This window comes from Megalops cyprinoides, chromosome 11 (genome assembly GCF_013368585.1).
Source record: "Megalops cyprinoides isolate fMegCyp1 chromosome 11, fMegCyp1.pri, whole genome shotgun sequence".
NCBI classification, from domain to species: domain Eukaryota; kingdom Metazoa; phylum Chordata; class Actinopteri; order Elopiformes; family Megalopidae; genus Megalops; species Megalops cyprinoides.
Genome location: NC_050593.1, coordinates 32,010,281 through 32,027,132, shown reverse-complemented (window position 1 = coordinate 32,027,132; position 16,852 = coordinate 32,010,281). Strand labels below are relative to the sequence as shown.

At 42.3% G+C, this 16,852-nt stretch overlaps 2 protein-coding genes across 2 annotated transcripts; both read right to left on the bottom strand.

Annotated features, from left to right (window-relative positions):
• Window positions 1–618: 618 nt before the first annotated feature.
• On the bottom strand, window positions 619–4,092 carry tmem169b (transmembrane protein 169b). The gene is made up of 3 exons (XM_036541424.1): window positions 3,998–4,092; window positions 1,871–2,254; window positions 619–1,269 (listed from the first exon to the last, which is right to left on the bottom strand). Exons 2-3 carry the CDS (start codon window positions 2,133–2,135, stop codon window positions 638–640), a joined length of 897 nt encoding a protein of 298 aa, XP_036397317.1. The 5' UTR covers window positions 2,136–2,254; window positions 3,998–4,092; the 3' UTR covers window positions 619–637.
• A 2,819-nt stretch (window positions 4,093–6,911) lies between these two features.
• LOC118785733 (60S ribosomal protein L37a) lies at window positions 6,912–11,362 on the bottom strand. The gene is made up of 4 exons (XM_036540634.1): window positions 11,289–11,362; window positions 8,010–8,138; window positions 7,343–7,425; window positions 6,912–7,063 (listed from the first exon to the last, which is right to left on the bottom strand). Exons 1-4 carry the CDS (start codon window positions 11,289–11,291, stop codon window positions 7,000–7,002), a joined length of 279 nt encoding a protein of 92 aa, XP_036396527.1. The 5' UTR covers window positions 11,292–11,362; the 3' UTR covers window positions 6,912–6,999.
• Between the last annotated feature and the right edge of the window lie 5,490 nt (window positions 11,363–16,852).

Below are 16,852 nucleotides of genomic sequence, written 5' to 3'. Positions count from 1 at the left end.
GCTAAAGCATGACTCGCTGTTCAAAGTCAATGCTGCGGGACTCTTTCTGAAAGGAAGAATGCCATGATGATTAACAATAGTGGGTGTGCATACATATGTGAATGTAATGTAATGAAGAAAATTAACAGAAGGAAGGAGCCGGTGATGCTTTTTTTAAAGACAGTTAATGCACAGAGTCACGTCAGGAATGTGGTTTGACTGTGGCTTTCTACCTGTGACTCCTTATGTTTTGTGTCTTTGCAGTGTTTGCCTAATTGGCTCCAATTAGATGGATAATTGCCGAAACCCTGTCACCCACACATACACACACATTGCATCCATGTCATCAGCATAACCAGCATGAAAAAAATGCACACATATCACACTGAAACACAAAGAGTCCAGTATTCCGCTTGGTCTACATTTGAATCTACGTTTGAATTTGACACAAAAAAAGCATATCCAATGACATTAAGGGTCCTGTAGAGTTACCCGCCCACATCCTGGGAAAAATATAAACGATATAAGAAAAGGAAAACCCGAATGAATGTGACTGGGCAGCTTGGGATGCCAACAAGAACAACAAAAAATTGTTGCTCTCTGAACAGGCGAAGAAGTGCATCTGTGCACCTGTGTGCTTCTAAGAGGCCTGTCCCGCTCACACAGAGGTGGTCTGCAGGTTGTCGCCGGCGATCTTCCCCTGGAGGCTCCCGGAGATGGTGTCGGAGTCCAGCAGCTCGACGATGCTGTAGGGGGAGCAGTCTTCCAGCCCCAGCTTCCCGCAGGCCCAGCCGCAGAAGCCTTTCTCCAGGTCCCGCACCGCCAGCCACCACTCGGCGAACACCCAGGACACCTGCACCACGGCGGCGTACAGGCCCAACGACAGCGACACGACCATGATGAGCACGGGGTAGGAGATGATCAGGCAGGGGCAGACGATGATCTTGTGCCAGAACGTCCGCTCCTCGTTGTACACCAGGAAGACGTTGTACCAGGTGAGCGTGCCGTAGTAGAAGGAGGTGATGAAGGAGAGGAAGAAGACCACGGGGGCGCAGGAGAGGCTCCACAGCACCACGTGGGGGCCCTGGCCGAACCCCAGGCCGCAGGCACGCTTGCTGTCTGCACCCCTCTCGCACTCCGCGTCCAACCGCTCCTTAGACCTGGCCAGGTCCCGCAGCTCCTTGTCTGTCAGCGTGACATGGATGTCCACCATTTGGCCCTTCTTCTTCCCCCGGGTGATGGTGCCTGTCAGAGTCACATAGTGGCTGTCTGGGGGCAGGCTCCAGCCTCCTGTTAACACGGACAGTGCATGGACTTCACTGTCAGAGAAATACTGCTGTACACACGCAAACATACACACATAACTGTACACACACATATGTGCACACACGCATACACTCACAAATACAAAAGCACACACACACTCACATACAAACACAGCCACACACATACATAACGTTAAAGAAGTCCTCCTGTCATACATGCACACACACAGACACGCACACACACACACACATTCTGTATATAATTACACAACACAACAGTATGCATACACACACACAAACACATGCACAGCTACAGCCAAATATGAGGACTACAGTGTGAGCCAAAATCTTAGAGTAAAGTATTGTATTGAATGGTTTTACAACAACATTTGGCAAATTGAAAGCAGTAAATGTTTTCAATTGATTGAGGATCATCCGTAACACAGCACTTTTGGCTGAGGAAAACAGGCTCTCTCTCTGGCAATCTGTATAACTGCCGCCATAAATGTTCTGATGGAGAGCAGGAGGCAGGATCCTATTAATAGTTATGGTAAATGGTGCTCCTGTAATGACTCCATCTGTCAGGAGGAACAGACAGGGTGAAAGATGGCTTCCGCAGGTCTCACCTTCTCCTGTGGGGGTAGAGAGGAACTTAGCCCCCTCCTCTGAGTTCTTCTCCGCCCCCTCCTCTCCACCCGGGTCCTCCTCGGACACCTTCTCGGTCTCGGAGCGGTACACTATAATGGACTCCGGCCGAGGCTCCTTCCTCTTCTTCTTCCTGCGCGTCGTGGTCCCAGCGCCCTCCTCATCTGTCTGACGCCCCGTGACCTCTGACCCCTGCAGTGAGGATGGTCGGGGGCTCTCCGCCCCTGTGTGCTCCACCTGTTCCATGTTGAAGCTGGGTGTGGCCACCCCTCCCTTCTCTCTCCACCTCGCTCCTGTGGACCCTTGAGATCTAAATCCAACTTTATGACAGGAGCTCAGCACATGTGTCCATTCTGACTGTGTACCTAGAGACACACACACACACACGCATACAGAGAAAGAGGGACAGAGAGAGTCATTTTCAACATGTCACTTCCTGACCACATGTAAAAGGCGCAGAGACCTAAGGGCAAATTACTTCCCTGAATTAAAGGAAGTCTAGCCTGAATCCAAGAATCTCACGGACACTGAGAGGCTATCATTCCTCTTGGAGGAGAAGAGGGAATGAGTGGAATTAGCTGTATGTTGCCACTCATCACAATATGAGGAACAATGAATGAAAGTGTTCACTGTATGTGAAATCATAATCATCTGCTTTGTTCATTTTTTATCCTTTTTACTTTTTGTCACCTACCTATGTGTGTATTCTATGGAGTGAAAATGGTCATTTGGCAATACCAAAGTTTTTAATTCGTTGTAATTTTTTTTTATCTTCTATTTTTTAGTATACTTATTTTTTAAGTATACTCTGGATGTTTATGTGTTATGTGTATGTGTTTGTCTCAATGAGTTGTGCGCACGTGTGAGTGTGTGTGGGGGTGGAGGGGGTGAGTGAGAGGAACAGAGCATATGAGTTCATAGCATAGTATATTGTACATTATCTCTTCCCACCATCTAAGAAGCGAGCAGAAAACGTTCTGCATGAGGGGAATCAGCCAGTGCTGGTCCTTTCTCTTTTCCATTCGGATATGTGTATATTCTTACACATTCTGTGTTTATTTTGTTTGGGCAACACAAATGTATGTTTGGCTGTTTATACATGCTTGTCATGCCAATGGCGCTCCATGAATTGAACTCAATTGAACTGAATTCACTTCGGAAATTTTTAGAAATCTAAATTGCTCATGTGATAAAAGTCTTCATATGGTGAAAATTCAGTTTCTAAATAATTGTCTCATTTTATGGGAAATGCGCACAGAAAAGGCAGAAATAAATCACTTTAGCCTTCTTTCCATACAGTAAAATTGGTTGATGGGATCATGTGGTAATGGCAAGTTAACATCTTTCAGGTCACCTGTGCAACGACGTTTAACCTCGGGTAAACTATGAGTTTACGAATTGAGAAATGGGAGGTCTCGCTCTAGTGAGCGTCTTTAGCCTCTTCTCTTGTGCCTGTCAGTTGAGGCCAGTCGACATGATCATCACATACCAAGCCTACAGTTTCTGGTCCTTTCCGTGAAACCAATCGATCGAAAATTAATAAAAGCAAATAGTATATCAATAATTAAACTCACATTTGATGTACCTAAAACTACACATTTTATAGCTGGTATATGTCTTTCTAGTACACAGAAAATGAGCGCATGTATATGCATGGCTTTATTATTAAAATTTTCAGATAAGCGTAAGTCAAAAGCAATTTGCTGTTCAAGCAAATTGTCTTGACATTCCAAGGTCACAGGTAAAAGTGCGCTTAAGCATACTAAATGACGAATTGCTCTTTTATATTACATTATACTGCATTATTTAAGATGTATATCTGGTTTCTGCAGATCGTCTTTTCAATACCCAAATACCATCAAATTCATTATTTGAAAATGCATGCAAACGCAATATGCCTACCGTGAAATAATACAGTATCGCTACGGGGTCTTGTTAAATGTTCGTCTGGATTAACCCAGAAATCAGTAGCGATAATGTAAAGGATTTCTCTTCCAACAACTGATCCCTCTCTCTGTTTAAATCACACCCAAATACCCCTTCCTTTGTTTGCGCGAAAAGAAATTTGTTTATAAATTACCATTGCTTATTAAATGGAATATCCTTACCTTGTACAGCGGAGCAAGCGGTCTAACGTACGGTAACTGCCGGTTTTTTAATTTTATTCGGTTCAATAGCAGAAAGAAACAGTACACGCCCTCACCATCTCCACGGCTTCAACACGTAGCCGTAGCACACAGCATCCAGTGCCGGATTCCAGGGTTTCCTTCACCCCACCCCTTCGGTCTCCAACCTCTGTCCTACCCAATCAGAGGAGGAAACCAGCCCAGCGCTGAAACGCCGTGTATTTCACAACGAGGCTCGGGGGTCCGTCTGCCCGGAGATTAGTCAAAAAACAAGTCTTTGGGGAGAAGATATTTATAACCGCAGTTCAGATACCGACCCCTCAACACAAGGACTTCACTTTAACATACATAATTCATGTTTCATCTCAGTTTAACAGTGCCGCAGAGCACAGTTCACATCAACCGGGGCCTCAGCTGGCCTTTAATTGCTGTAGTACTGCTGAAAAAAGTAATGCTATTCTTATGTTTACCAGCTATAAAATCAGACTAAATGCAAGAGACCCATCTCCTTTATTTTAATAACTACCAACTAGCTATGTAATAACTTTCATATTGCTAGCATATCAAAATACTAAAATAATTTATCTGAAATTTGCATACTCTAATCATTCACATCCATACCTTTCAGTGGCATTGTCTTAAATATCCACATAATCCATAACAATTTAGTTGCGTTGTGCAGAAACAAAGAAGTAAAGTAAAGAAGCAACGAAACTCACACAGAAGAAATCACACAGAACGTCAGAGCTGGACACTGATTAAGGTTTCTGGATGTAGTGTACTGTACAGGGCTTGGTTTCATTCTGGCTATTCAGTTTTGTTCTCCGCTTCCTGTGTTTCAGGATGGACGTCATTATCTGATTAATGCAAAGAAAACCACTGGTTCTCAATGCACCAAGAACCTAATGTGAGTTTATCACAAGTGAGGAAGGGACCAGGCCTGTCATGATCTCACTTGTCTTGCCCTGCTACATACAATCCCCTCTCTATATATTCATATCCCCTGACTAAATGGGAACAATCCATATAGGATAAATTCTTCATCTTAAATTTTAAAAAATAATTTTGTCCCAAATGCATTTCACGGAGCAAATTCAGATTACCTTAAATCATGGAAACACATGTGTTTACACGCCTGAAATTAATATTTTGTGAATGTTTTTTTGGCGCTGGCATGTTTCCTGTGGCGTTTTATGAAGTTCTGGTGCTTCTGAATTGCATTTTTGCCCATTGCTCCTTAGTAGAACTGCGCAAGAAGTGAAGCTTAAGATCTTTTGCCTTACATTTCTGAACTGCTCTCCTGTTTGAACCACAGATTGAAATGATCAGCTGAGAACATTCATTTTGTGCTCAGTTAACCACGTCTTTGTAGATCTGAATGAACACTTTAGACCATTGTCTTGCTGGAATGTCCACTTTCAGCCAAGTCTGAGCTTCTTTGCAGAGGGAACCAGGCCATGTTGGAGCTTCTAACTCCATTACCTCCTGGACCCACAGATGTAAAACAACCACAAAACATAAACAGCTCGCCATATTTCAGTGAGTATGGGTTCAGTCCTGACATATGCTTCACCTTTTAATGCCAAACCTATAGCTGATGGGCATGTCCAAAAAATATATTTCCATTTCATCTGACCAGATGTAGTTTGGCAAATTGGTCCCACAGCCCATATATTTCCACTCCTTTTCCTCATATCCAGCTAGCTGAGAGCATGCAAAGACCCCAGTACACCAAATTCTCCATCCTCGTCCCACACACTGATCCATCCAGATGGACGTATTAAATATTTACTACCACAATTGTTTCTATTTGCTGGATAGCAGTATTGTGCATGGTGGTGTGCCAGGCTACATTCTTTGCTGTAAGACAAGGTTTCATAAATATACCTACTCCTGCCAAACATAGTGGAGGAATGCCCTGGCCAAATGAGATACTTTTGTAGCTGGCTACACCAGGAGCTATCGGGTTTTCAACCCCACATCTCCTCTGTCTATCCAATAAAAGGAAAGAACCTCCTCCCCTTTGACCAACAGATCTCTAACTCTGGCCTATAAAGCACTAGTTACATAGGCCTTAGTGCTGAAAACACATTGCATCACAGACCCAATTTCCTTTCAAAAGGACCCCAGACAAACAGGTAAGAATATGCCTGGTTCTGGGCATGCAGTCTGGAACACAGGGATTACACTAACCGAGTTGCTGACAAGTTTGGTGAGGTTGATCACTTTGAGCGCAGCAGAGCTATGGCTTGTGTTAATTTCAGAAACTCAAATGCTTTTTTTATAATAAAGAACTGAAAAATCCTTTGCCAATGCAGCCTTCGACAACTTCATACACTCGACAGACTCAAAGTGCTGGAATATCAAAGAGCAACAGCACTGGGATGCTCCTGAAGTTAAAGGTGGGTGAAAAATCTAGACACTGAGTGAAAGTTGTCCAGCTAATTTTTATGAGGCTTATAGTTTACAAAGCCAGTGTGCAATACTGCATTTCAGATAGATGCTATTTCAAATAGAGGCTATGTGCCTCAGGTTATAGGCATATACATCTGTCGCAATTCAGTAGTTTACTTTACTTACAGTAGTTTAACAAAAGGTTCTGCAAATACAAAATAGGGTTATTGTTCCAAGGATGATACATTATAAAGCCTACCAGAGTGAAGATTATTCCATATATTCAAATACTGTAAAACTGAGAATTCTCTTGTCATAAATGTTAATCACCTTGAACAATGGCTAAACAATTCAGAAGGATGCTGGGTAGTACAATAACTAAGCTTCTGGTATAAGGATGAAAGCAAACGCGTAGCACTTTAAAACATCTGATGAGGGATGCTGCATGAACCTTGTTTGCCGTTTCATCCTGAAAATGCACACAACACAACCAGAGGCAAAACTCGCTCAGACACTTTATTGCAGGATGTTCAAGAAAAATTGCCAATTTGAGTCACCGAAAATAACTGTACAAAAAAGGAGCTTGGTGTTTACTGGTCCTTCATCTCCTTCAGTCTCCTGATGGCAGATTTCACTGTGACTGCAGATGTTGTGCTAAAAAAAACAAAGCCAAAAAAGGTGTAATGAGATGTTACATAGTTACACTTTTAAACGAACCACTTGTGCAGACATACACACACACATACAGACATGCATATAAATACAAATGAAGCCAAAAACAATGCTTTGGAGGTGACAGTGCCACAAAAATCAGAATGAAACTAACGTTTGTCATTACAAACGACACTAATCTTTACACACCATTTTACACTGATTGTGAGTGACAGGGTGCTCAAAAATACAACTTCAATTTTCCTGACTATCTCAGCTTACTTGTATGTCCAGGCGCCCCCAGCAACTGTCTTCATGCAGGACCCACAGTGCCAAATGCCAACAGCCCTTCTCTTCATCTTGGTCTGGGAGGAAAAGACAGCAATGGCTTGTATTAATACTCTGCAGACACTAACAATAACACTGAGTCAGCCATGCAAAAATAAAACCAACGGTCTTCAGTGACTAGTACACCCAAAGGCATATAGGAGGCCAGCTTATTACTAGGGTAAGCTTTTCAATTATGCAAACAGACTGAGTTTCCAAGTTGCAGTGGGAATAAAAATGGATTCTAATTTCCCACAAGCACGCAAAAAAACATTTCTGGGTTCAAAAATATTCTATACCAACTACGCATAAACAAATGCATATCTGAACACCACTTGCAAAATGACACACTTTATTAAAATGTGCTGCTAGTTTGACTGCATCACTAGAGATAGTGACACTGCTAAATCCCATAAAACCGCTATATGACAGTTATGCGATTTTTCCCTTAGCACATTTCAGGAAACATGCATAGGACCACAAAACCACAGAAAGAGCAACACCTGGCTGAGGAAAGAAGAGCTTAACAGAAGAGTAATGCCATTTTTTTTCCACCTAGCTGCTGGGGCCTATTCCACATTCAGTGTCAGTTATCCCCCTGAAGGCAGCTTTGGTAACTCACCTTTCCGCAGAAGGAGCAGGTGTACTTAGCGTGCTGGCTGATCTCGATCTTCTTCACCATCTTCCTCAGGGAGGCCCCGTAACGGGTGCCATACTTGCCCACAATCCCCACCTTCTTGGTGCGCTTAGCCTGAGGGACACAACATCCACATTAGATCAACAGCTAGTGAGATTCTCAACAGGGATCAATAACAGCAATCAGATACCTGGTTCCCAGAACAAAAACAATTACCAAAACCCCTCTGGTTCCATGACAGCACATTCAACATAAGCCTTTTACCACTTAAGAGCAATCTTTTCAATGTATCAATGCACCCATCTCCCATTGTGAATGACTCCTACACATCACGAGATACTCTTGTAATGCGTGTTACCTGCCTGATATTGACCTTTAACACAGTAAATAAAAATTCACATTTAGGTGCAAACACGGCTTCTGTACTGAACTTTAAAATCCAACGTCGAGTTAAAAAAAGGAATCAATGAATCAGATTTATTTACTGCCAAGATGAATCACCCTGTAAGACTAATCATGTAGAACAGTGACTGCATACAACTATCCGTACAGCTGGATACTGCTAGCTCAGCCAGTCTGAAAAGCAGTTTTTGTTCTTACAGAAAGAGTCCCATTGCTAACAGAGCTCTGAGAGACAGTGAAGAGATGCGCCTGCCCACTCCCTGCAGAGGCGGCATGGGCGTCTTGCCGCAACTTCATAAGAAATGACAGCTCGTAGGATGAGGAGACTTCCTACGCCACTTATGCAACAGCAGATAGAAGAAATGGCACTTAGATGTCTTCAACTCAATATTCACACACCCCCTTCCTTCAAAAGTCAACAGGTCTCGGAATGCCATTAAGTCTTCGCACGTCTTCCCTGACTAAGAGACAATGCTTGCAGACAATGGAAAAAGAGGATTCATGACGTCTGTAAAATGGGGAAACAACCTCACTGTACTACCTCAGGTTTTCCCACTGTTGGCCAATGCTATGCACGTTATTTACTCATCCAGGTACCAAAGCTGTCCTCTTGCTCCATTTACGGTTCACTCCAGTGCTGCCGGAGAATGTGTGCATTACAGCTTCCAGTAGAAATGCTTCTTTGATACTACCTAAGCTAAATTTTGGACCAATCTGAGAGGAGCCTGACAGACATGTCAATCTACGAGGTGACATAATGATAATCGTCAGGACAATTACTGTAATGTGGTGATCACACCTCCTGCATGCAGTTAAAGATCGTTGCAGAATCTACTGAAACCGATTTTACACTGTCAGTCTTCAACAATTAGCCGTTTACACTCATTCATTTCCAGCCAGCATCCTTTTCATTTTCCACTCTGTGCTGGGCCTGAGTTTCCCATCAGCACATAGTCCTGATATCACCAAGAGGGGATGAGGGAAGGATTGGAGTAAGTCACGCTGACTCAGGCTTCACAGCAGTCCTTGATCAACTTGTTTGCAGGACTGCCAGGGCAAGTCTGTCTTGCAGAACTTCTTCCAACCCATGCAGTCTTCTGGATTGTTAGTCTTCAATATATGGATACTCTTCATATACCTGAGGTTTTGACTAGTTAGGAAGTGCAACACTCCACTTGGCTCAGTGACACCAAGGCATACTCAGTCTCCTGGATCAGCTTGCTTTCATGCTGGTCTAAATGGCAGCAGGGATCCTAAAATGCACAGATTAGGTGATCCACTGGCTTGAAGGGGCAATGTGTGCTATCGGTGCGAGTTGATGTCGTCGTCTGATCGCCATCAAATCTGAAACAGAAAAACATATATACAAAGATAAGGCAATTTTACCAATTTAAAGGTTTGAAATGTGTTAAAACACAGGTAGTCACACAATGCAAAAAAGTGCATTTTACTTACATACTTTCACACATACTAGATATACCAGCCTTAGTCATGTTAGGATCAATAGGTCAATAGGATTTTTGAAAATTCTTACCTTAAGTCCCTAGCAGGATCAAATCCTTCTGAGGCTTGTTGAAATCCCGAATCAGCCCTTCTGTCCCATGTTCTCGGTGTTAAAACTCTGACTTCGTCAATGTCTTCATTTCTTCTCCATTAGGACTCCACTGAATTCATCCACTGAGTTTTGTGGGCATTTACCCTAAAACAACTTGCTTATCCACGTGAACACCAGCTTTTTGTTTTACCGCACTTAATTGTGAATTTCATTGACTACACCTTTTAAGTACTCATAAGTAAACCAGAGGGTATTTGGAAAAGAAAGGGGTGAAGTCAATTGGCAATTGATTTCAAACAACCGTACAACCACCCTTCAGATACTTCAATACAACAGGAGTATGTACATATACATATTGCTACCTTTGAATTACAACTACACCACATGACATGACTTCTGTAGGTGACCACTTTAAATCATTTCAGTCCGACAGGGGAATAATCCGCATCGCTGCAAAGTAACTATCTAGCATCCATTATTCTAACTTCACGTAACCTAAACTTTCCGAGCCTACACACTGATTCCCAGTTATGACAACACATATTTCAGTTATGATAATGTTAGTTATCACCAGATCAGCGACTAAACAAACCAACCTCGTCAAAGCAATGTCTGCTACCTCCGGGAACTGCTACCCTCGGCTACCTTGCCAGGTGTATGGATCGCTACAGGCTGGGAATGTTCGCTTTTCCAACCCTTCCGGGGCATAGCTAAGTTAGTCAGCTGGCTAATGTCACTGCACGTAAGGTATGTCGCACTAGCAACCCTCAAACAGAGTCGTGAAACAAACAGCTACATGTAATATTAACATTACCAACTACTTAAGTATGACTCTTCCCATTGACCGTGATCATCAGTTGGTGGCCAGCTGTATTAAATTTGGCAGGCGCCAACTCATGTCAGTTACATTGCTAACTAGCAATCAGTTCCTTAAGCTAGCCGTGGCTTAGACTCAGCTCAACACACAAGGACCTCAAACCTGATAATTCACCGCAATCAAATTAGCTAAGAAACTACCTTTCACATCTGCAACTGCAAGACTGCTTCCCATTCAGACAACTTCCATTTATACAAATACTGGTTACTACCTAGCTTAGCCATGTCGTTACGGCCTTTGCTAGCTAGCTAGGTAACCAAGAGAGTGGTGAATAAAGACTATTTCCAAAACAATCGACACAAATTGACTTTGAGGATGGTGAACATTGGTATGTACAGTGTATAGCGACTTTTAAACAAGAAGGTACAGTTATATTTTCAACGATGATCTTGGATTAAACGATATTACTATAGCACTCATTCTCACTCACCATTACTACAGAAGAGGCGTAGGGCTAAAAGAGGGTCAACGTTGTGCGCAGGCGCAGTTTACCCCCGACGAGCGTTAGGCATTGTGGGATAGCGGAGGACCACCTACGTCGTCATTCGCTTCTTCGAATACAGTAGTGAGGGGACTGACATCTAGACCTTACTGCCACTGTGTGTACTGAAGCCAACTTCAAAACAATATTTCAGACAAATACAATACAACAGTATTTCAGTCAAAAACATAACAGATAAATCATCCCAACAGGTAAAATTTAAGGAAGTATTCAGCTAGTTTATGGCACCCAAGTCCTGGAGCAGAGCGTGTCTCCCAACAATCTCTATGGTAGCGGTTTGTCGCGAGTCCATTTATTGCTTTGACACATATTCAAATGTTAGCTATCATTGCTAACGTTAACTTCTTCGCTCATTACGATAGGTTTGGAGTTCAGGTATGACAGCTGTTCGAAAAGTTATCACGCTGTCCGCACAGTTGTGGCAATGATAATCTCTTAATGACATCAGCAATCAATTAAGTTTAGTAAGTTAATAAGTTAACTTATTGTAGCAATTAGACTAGCTGACTGTTAACGGCATCTTGGAAACGTATAACAAACCAAAATGAGTTATTAACTCGACCACGCAATATTTTCACGTAACTACTTAGCTAAGGTTGGCTACCCTACTATAATGGGTTTTCCTTCAGTTCTTCCCCCTGCGATTAATTTGTTAACTGCTGTTGCTGAATGTAACATTGTTTATTGGCAGATATTAATATGGAGGAGCCTAATTCTGTGGCCAACATGGATAACCTTCTCTTTCAGTTGGGTGAGTGCGTCGGTTTGAATTAGAATTAGTTTTCTTTTTACATATAACTGTTTACCCTTTTACTATCTAGTGCATTTGAGCACTTAATATGACAATGCCCGATTACAGCTTTGCAGACACGGGAGTTGTCTCAAAAGAACGACGAAATGAAACAGCAGATTCATAGTAAGTGTTATTTATTCATTTCCAGTTCAGTGCCAATTAACACTGCATTTTAATGATCCGAAACACTGTTGAGAGTATTGCTTATTACGTATGAAAGAGAGTAATTGAAACTTACCTGTAACACCTCTAGTGTAACTCTCCGGTATAATTATGTTTTTATCTTTAGTTTACAAGGTAAATGTAGCTAAGAAGAAGACCAGTATACAAGAAACCAAGAGGAGTATTGAGAAACTTGAGGAAGACATATCGCAAAATGAAAATCTGGTGAAGTATTACAAAGACAATGCTAAAAGGTAAATGCAACGTAATCAAATCATGAATCCTCTGTGCTTATATTAAGCATTTTTATGATTGTACATGATGTACAGTACATCTATGATTTCCATCAGTCTGAAGGCAACAAACAGCCTACTGCTTCAGTATGAGAAAACGCTTCAGGGTGAATTAGAGAGGAAACGGGATGCCTCAAATCAAGACATGTAAGTGCAGTATTACTGTTATCCAGAATAATATGCAAGTAGCATATTAGGTAGTATTTTTATCTTAGTAAATTGTGAGCATAAACCTGGTGTGTGTCAATTAATTAGTTAATTTTACCAGGACTTATTTTTTAAAAAAATATGTATACATTTGTACCAAATCTTGATTGAAAATGTAAACATTGTTTTGAAAATGAAACCTCTATTTGCCCACTCAAGGAAAATGTACCAGGAGAGAATTGAAAACTACAAGAAGGTATTTGAGCAGCACAAAGCTCGCTACTGCGAGAATCCTCTTGTGCGGAAGCTTATGGAAATACAGGCAGAGAAGGAGGAGATCGAAGAGAGGATCGGAGCGTGTGAGGAACAGATAGTAGTGAAGGAAAAGGAGCTGCAGGCACTGCGAGGTAAATGTTTAGGCATTAGTTTGCAGTACTGTATCACTCAGTTTTCCTGTAAATTTTTCATAGGTGTGGTGCATTTGATGAAGCTCCATTTGAATATTTGAATTTGTTTACTATAGGCTACAATTCTGCTCCATCCTCGACTGAGAATGCATCAGACGTGTATCCCTTTTGAGTGCTCTACAAGGTGTGTAACGCTGTTGAAGGCATCCCCTAGAAGGGCGATGTTGTAGTTATTATTTACTCCTATTTGATTTGTTGTGAATAATGAGCTTAGAATAGCATGCCTCTACTTCAGTGTGTTTTTTTTTTGTTTTTTCTTACAAACAGTATGTAGAGAGTGCACATACCCAGGACATTCACACCAGAAAACAATTACCCCAGAAAACCTCCCCAAAGGACTGAGCCTTTGTAAACACGCAGAAGCACTCCTTTTTTCTTTCTTTCTTTCTTTGGTATTTTCTTTATGTGAGCTTTTTATCTTGTATGCATTTTCTGTCTTTTGAGACAACGGAAGAGTTTGAAAAAAAGATTCTCCCAAGAAAGAGAGGGATTCATTTAAGGACAATACAAAGGGATCTGTCTACATTATTATACCTATAAGAGAACTTTACAGTGGTTCATGTACAGACGTAATGATAGAGTGCCATTTTCAGACTCGGACACAGAATGAAAACGTCTCATGTCTGTTTTACCACTGAATATATCATTGAAGCAGAGAAATTAAAGATAATTCTACACTGACATACCTGAAAGCAATCCTCAACTCAAACGTTCTCTGGTATAATCTGAATTTTTCCATTTTATCAGGGTGATGTTTTCACAGATATACGGATGATAGTTATTCAGTGATGTGTCTGGGGTTTATTATGTGCTCTTTCTGTGCTATGTTTTCCCTTGACTTGCCCCTCTTTGGTGCTCAGTGCCAGTGAGCTCCAGAGTCCAGCACTGCTCCAGGATCAGCTGAATCCACAGGCTAAGGACAGTGCTCGTATAGAGACAGGCATCTCCTCCCTCCTGCTTGACACACAGCAGGTACTGTCTCCTCCGCAGAGAGGTCTGTACAGAGGCAGTGTGTGGGTCTGGTGGCACAGAATCCACATCCTTGGCCTTTTCTCCCCTCCTCGGTGTCTTTTACGTCAAGCTAAGTAAATAATTCTTCATGTCAGTTCCTTCCTTCCTCGAAGAGTATTTGCAGGATTCAGCTTCTATATATTAAATGATAAGTAAATCCCTTGGTTCAGTCAGTTAATTGAATCCTTTGTGAATCAGAACCCTGTGGCTAGGGAAGAGAAGGGCGGCGATGCTGAAAGAAAGGAAGTGATGGTGATGAGAGTGAGCGAGGATGAGGAAGTGCCCAGAGAGGAGTGTGCATCCTCTGAATCCATGGAGGACACAGACTGCAACATCATATGGACAAACCTGGAGACCTGCGGTAGGACACAGTAAATGCCAAAGTTGGGTCCTGCCATCAGTGTCACACATACACATATTACATCACATTATTCATTTGGCAGACACCCTCATCCAGAGCGACTTCCAGCACAGAAGGACACAATCCATTCAAGTTGAAACACAGAGCTACACAAAGTGACAACAACATAGCATTTTTTCTCACTTCTCATTAGTGGCTTCATTTGCATTAGGAACTATGTACCTTTTCTACAAAACAGCTGTACAACCTGCGTCAGTAATGCTCACAGCAGTATAGTCCTCTAAAATTAGCAGTGATAACAGAGAGGAAAACATCTCATCCATCCATCAGGTCAGCTGCAGGGGCTAGGCCAGGAACAGACCAGCGTTAAAGAACAGGTACACAACCAGGATCACTTGTCATTGTAAGGCTGGTTTTACAGATAGTTCAGTATTAGGCCTATATTTATGTACCATATTGACTTCAAATCTTAAATATGAATAGATTTCTGTTTCTTATGTGAGAGTCATTGTGTAGCTGCAGCTTCAGTGATAATTTGACCTTGTGACAGTTGAGCTTTGTGAAAAAAGCATAAACAATAGAAAACCCTACATTAGTGCTAAAGTAATTTAGACCTGTGAATCTTGTTAGTGTGTGAACATATTAGGGCTGTTCCGTCAGCTTGAAAGAGAAGAGCGTATTGAGCTATGTATTTATGAAGCTGCAGTACACTCTTAGAGGACTCTCAGTGAATCTCTCCAGGAAGAGGACCCTGAGGGGCTGGGCTTAGCAGAGCTGGAGCCGAGGGAGGCAGACAGGGACAAGCAAGAGCCCCTCCCACCCATCACTGATGAGAAAGAACATGGGGAGGGAGTGGTGTATCCGCATACCCCCCCAGCCCGAATGAAGGCCAAGCCAATCACTCCAACGTTCTCTCTCAAGTAAGACACCTCCATTACAGTGCCTCAAACCACATACACCCACACACATCCACTCCCAAACACACTGATCCCACACGGTTTGCCCCGAACAAGCAAACTCCCACACGAGACCTCCACAGTCCTCTAAACTTCTCTCTCTGTTTTGAACATATACTTGATGATAAAGCGCTGCTTTACTTTGAGCTTGTCAGATGTACTTTAATTATAAGTTCTGAGAGCCTCCTCTCACAAACAGAACAGAGACTTGAGATGCTTTTTTTTTGTGTGTCTTGACGGAGCACTTTGCTTGGTAACGCTTTGTCTTCAGCACCAGTCCCAGTCGGTCCCCAGGGAGCTATAAAGCCTCAGAGTTCAAATCCCCAGCTTTCATGTTCTCCATGAGCACCGCTCCAGACACGCCTGGATTCTCAGGGTTCGACTGCGCATTTGACACAAGGTCACCGCAGCAGGGGGAGCAGGAGGTGGGGAATAGAGAGTTAGAGTAAAGGATTCTTTTAGGCACTGTGTCTGTGTGTAGATCAGCGTCAAAAGGTAATGCTGTCCTTTGATTTCAGGACACCCCCTTCTCTTTCACAAGCCCTTATTTCAGCAGCAAGGTAATGATGCTCATTATTTTGTTGCTTGTCAGACAGAGATGATTTTTCAACATTATCCTCAGTCTTGTCTTAATGGTTGTTTTTGTCTTTGCAGAAATCTTCAGAGTCCAAATCACCAGGTGACATACTTTTTGACATACATACTGACATACTTTGATCTTTAGATATTGTTTCTTTTAATACCATTTATTTATCATTTCAGAACTATGCCATCAATTCCACTGCAGTCACCCCTTCTGTGACACTGATTGTTTTGGTTCTTGAAATACTGTTGTTAAACCTCGTAACCTTAGACGACATTAGTAAAACACTTGACAGCATTGCTTGATTCTTCAGGCTTTCTGCTTGACCAGATGGAGAGCAGGACAGAGGAGGAGTTTGAGTTGTTTTTCTCCTCCAAGAGCCCACACCAGACATGTGCTGGCCAAGAGCCGGAAGAAGCAAGCGACAGTTTCTCTTTCTTTAACTTCGGGAAGGACTAGAGACATGCTTTGTTTCTGTGTTGTGGTTAAAATCAGTTCCACGTTTACCCAGTGTACAACTCTAAAGAATGTGTTTATAATTGCTGCCGGGTGTACTTGTTGAGAATGGTTTAATTGTACTGAACCTTGCAGACATAGACTTTGTCACTCTTTACTTGGCTTGTGTTCAAAAGGTTTCAGTCGTAATATCTGTAATGTTTACTGTTGTCAGAGCTATAGTATATTTGAAGGGTAACTAATGAGGACAGTGAGTTCCTATT

What these genes read in the sequence shown, in the direction of transcription:
- tmem169b (XM_036541424.1), bottom strand. Translation starts at nt 2,135, where the DNA reads ATGGAACAGGTGGAGCACACAGGGGCGGAGAGCCCCCGACCATCCTCA. An exon ending in CTCTACCCCCACAGGAGAAG is followed by an intron (nt 1,270 to 1,870) that starts GTGAGACCTGCG and finishes CCGTGTTAACAG; the next exon opens with GAGGCTGGAGCCTGCCCCCA.
- LOC118785733 (XM_036540634.1), bottom strand. An exon ending in CCTGCTCCTTCTGCGGAAAG is followed by an intron (nt 7,426 to 8,009) that starts GTGAGTTACCAA and finishes TTTTCCTCCCAG; the next exon opens with ACCAAGATGAAGAGAAGGGC. An exon ending in GGGGGCGCCTGGACATACAA is followed by an intron (nt 7,064 to 7,342) that starts GTAAGCTGAGAT and finishes TGTTTTTTTTAG; the next exon opens with CACAACATCTGCAGTCACAG.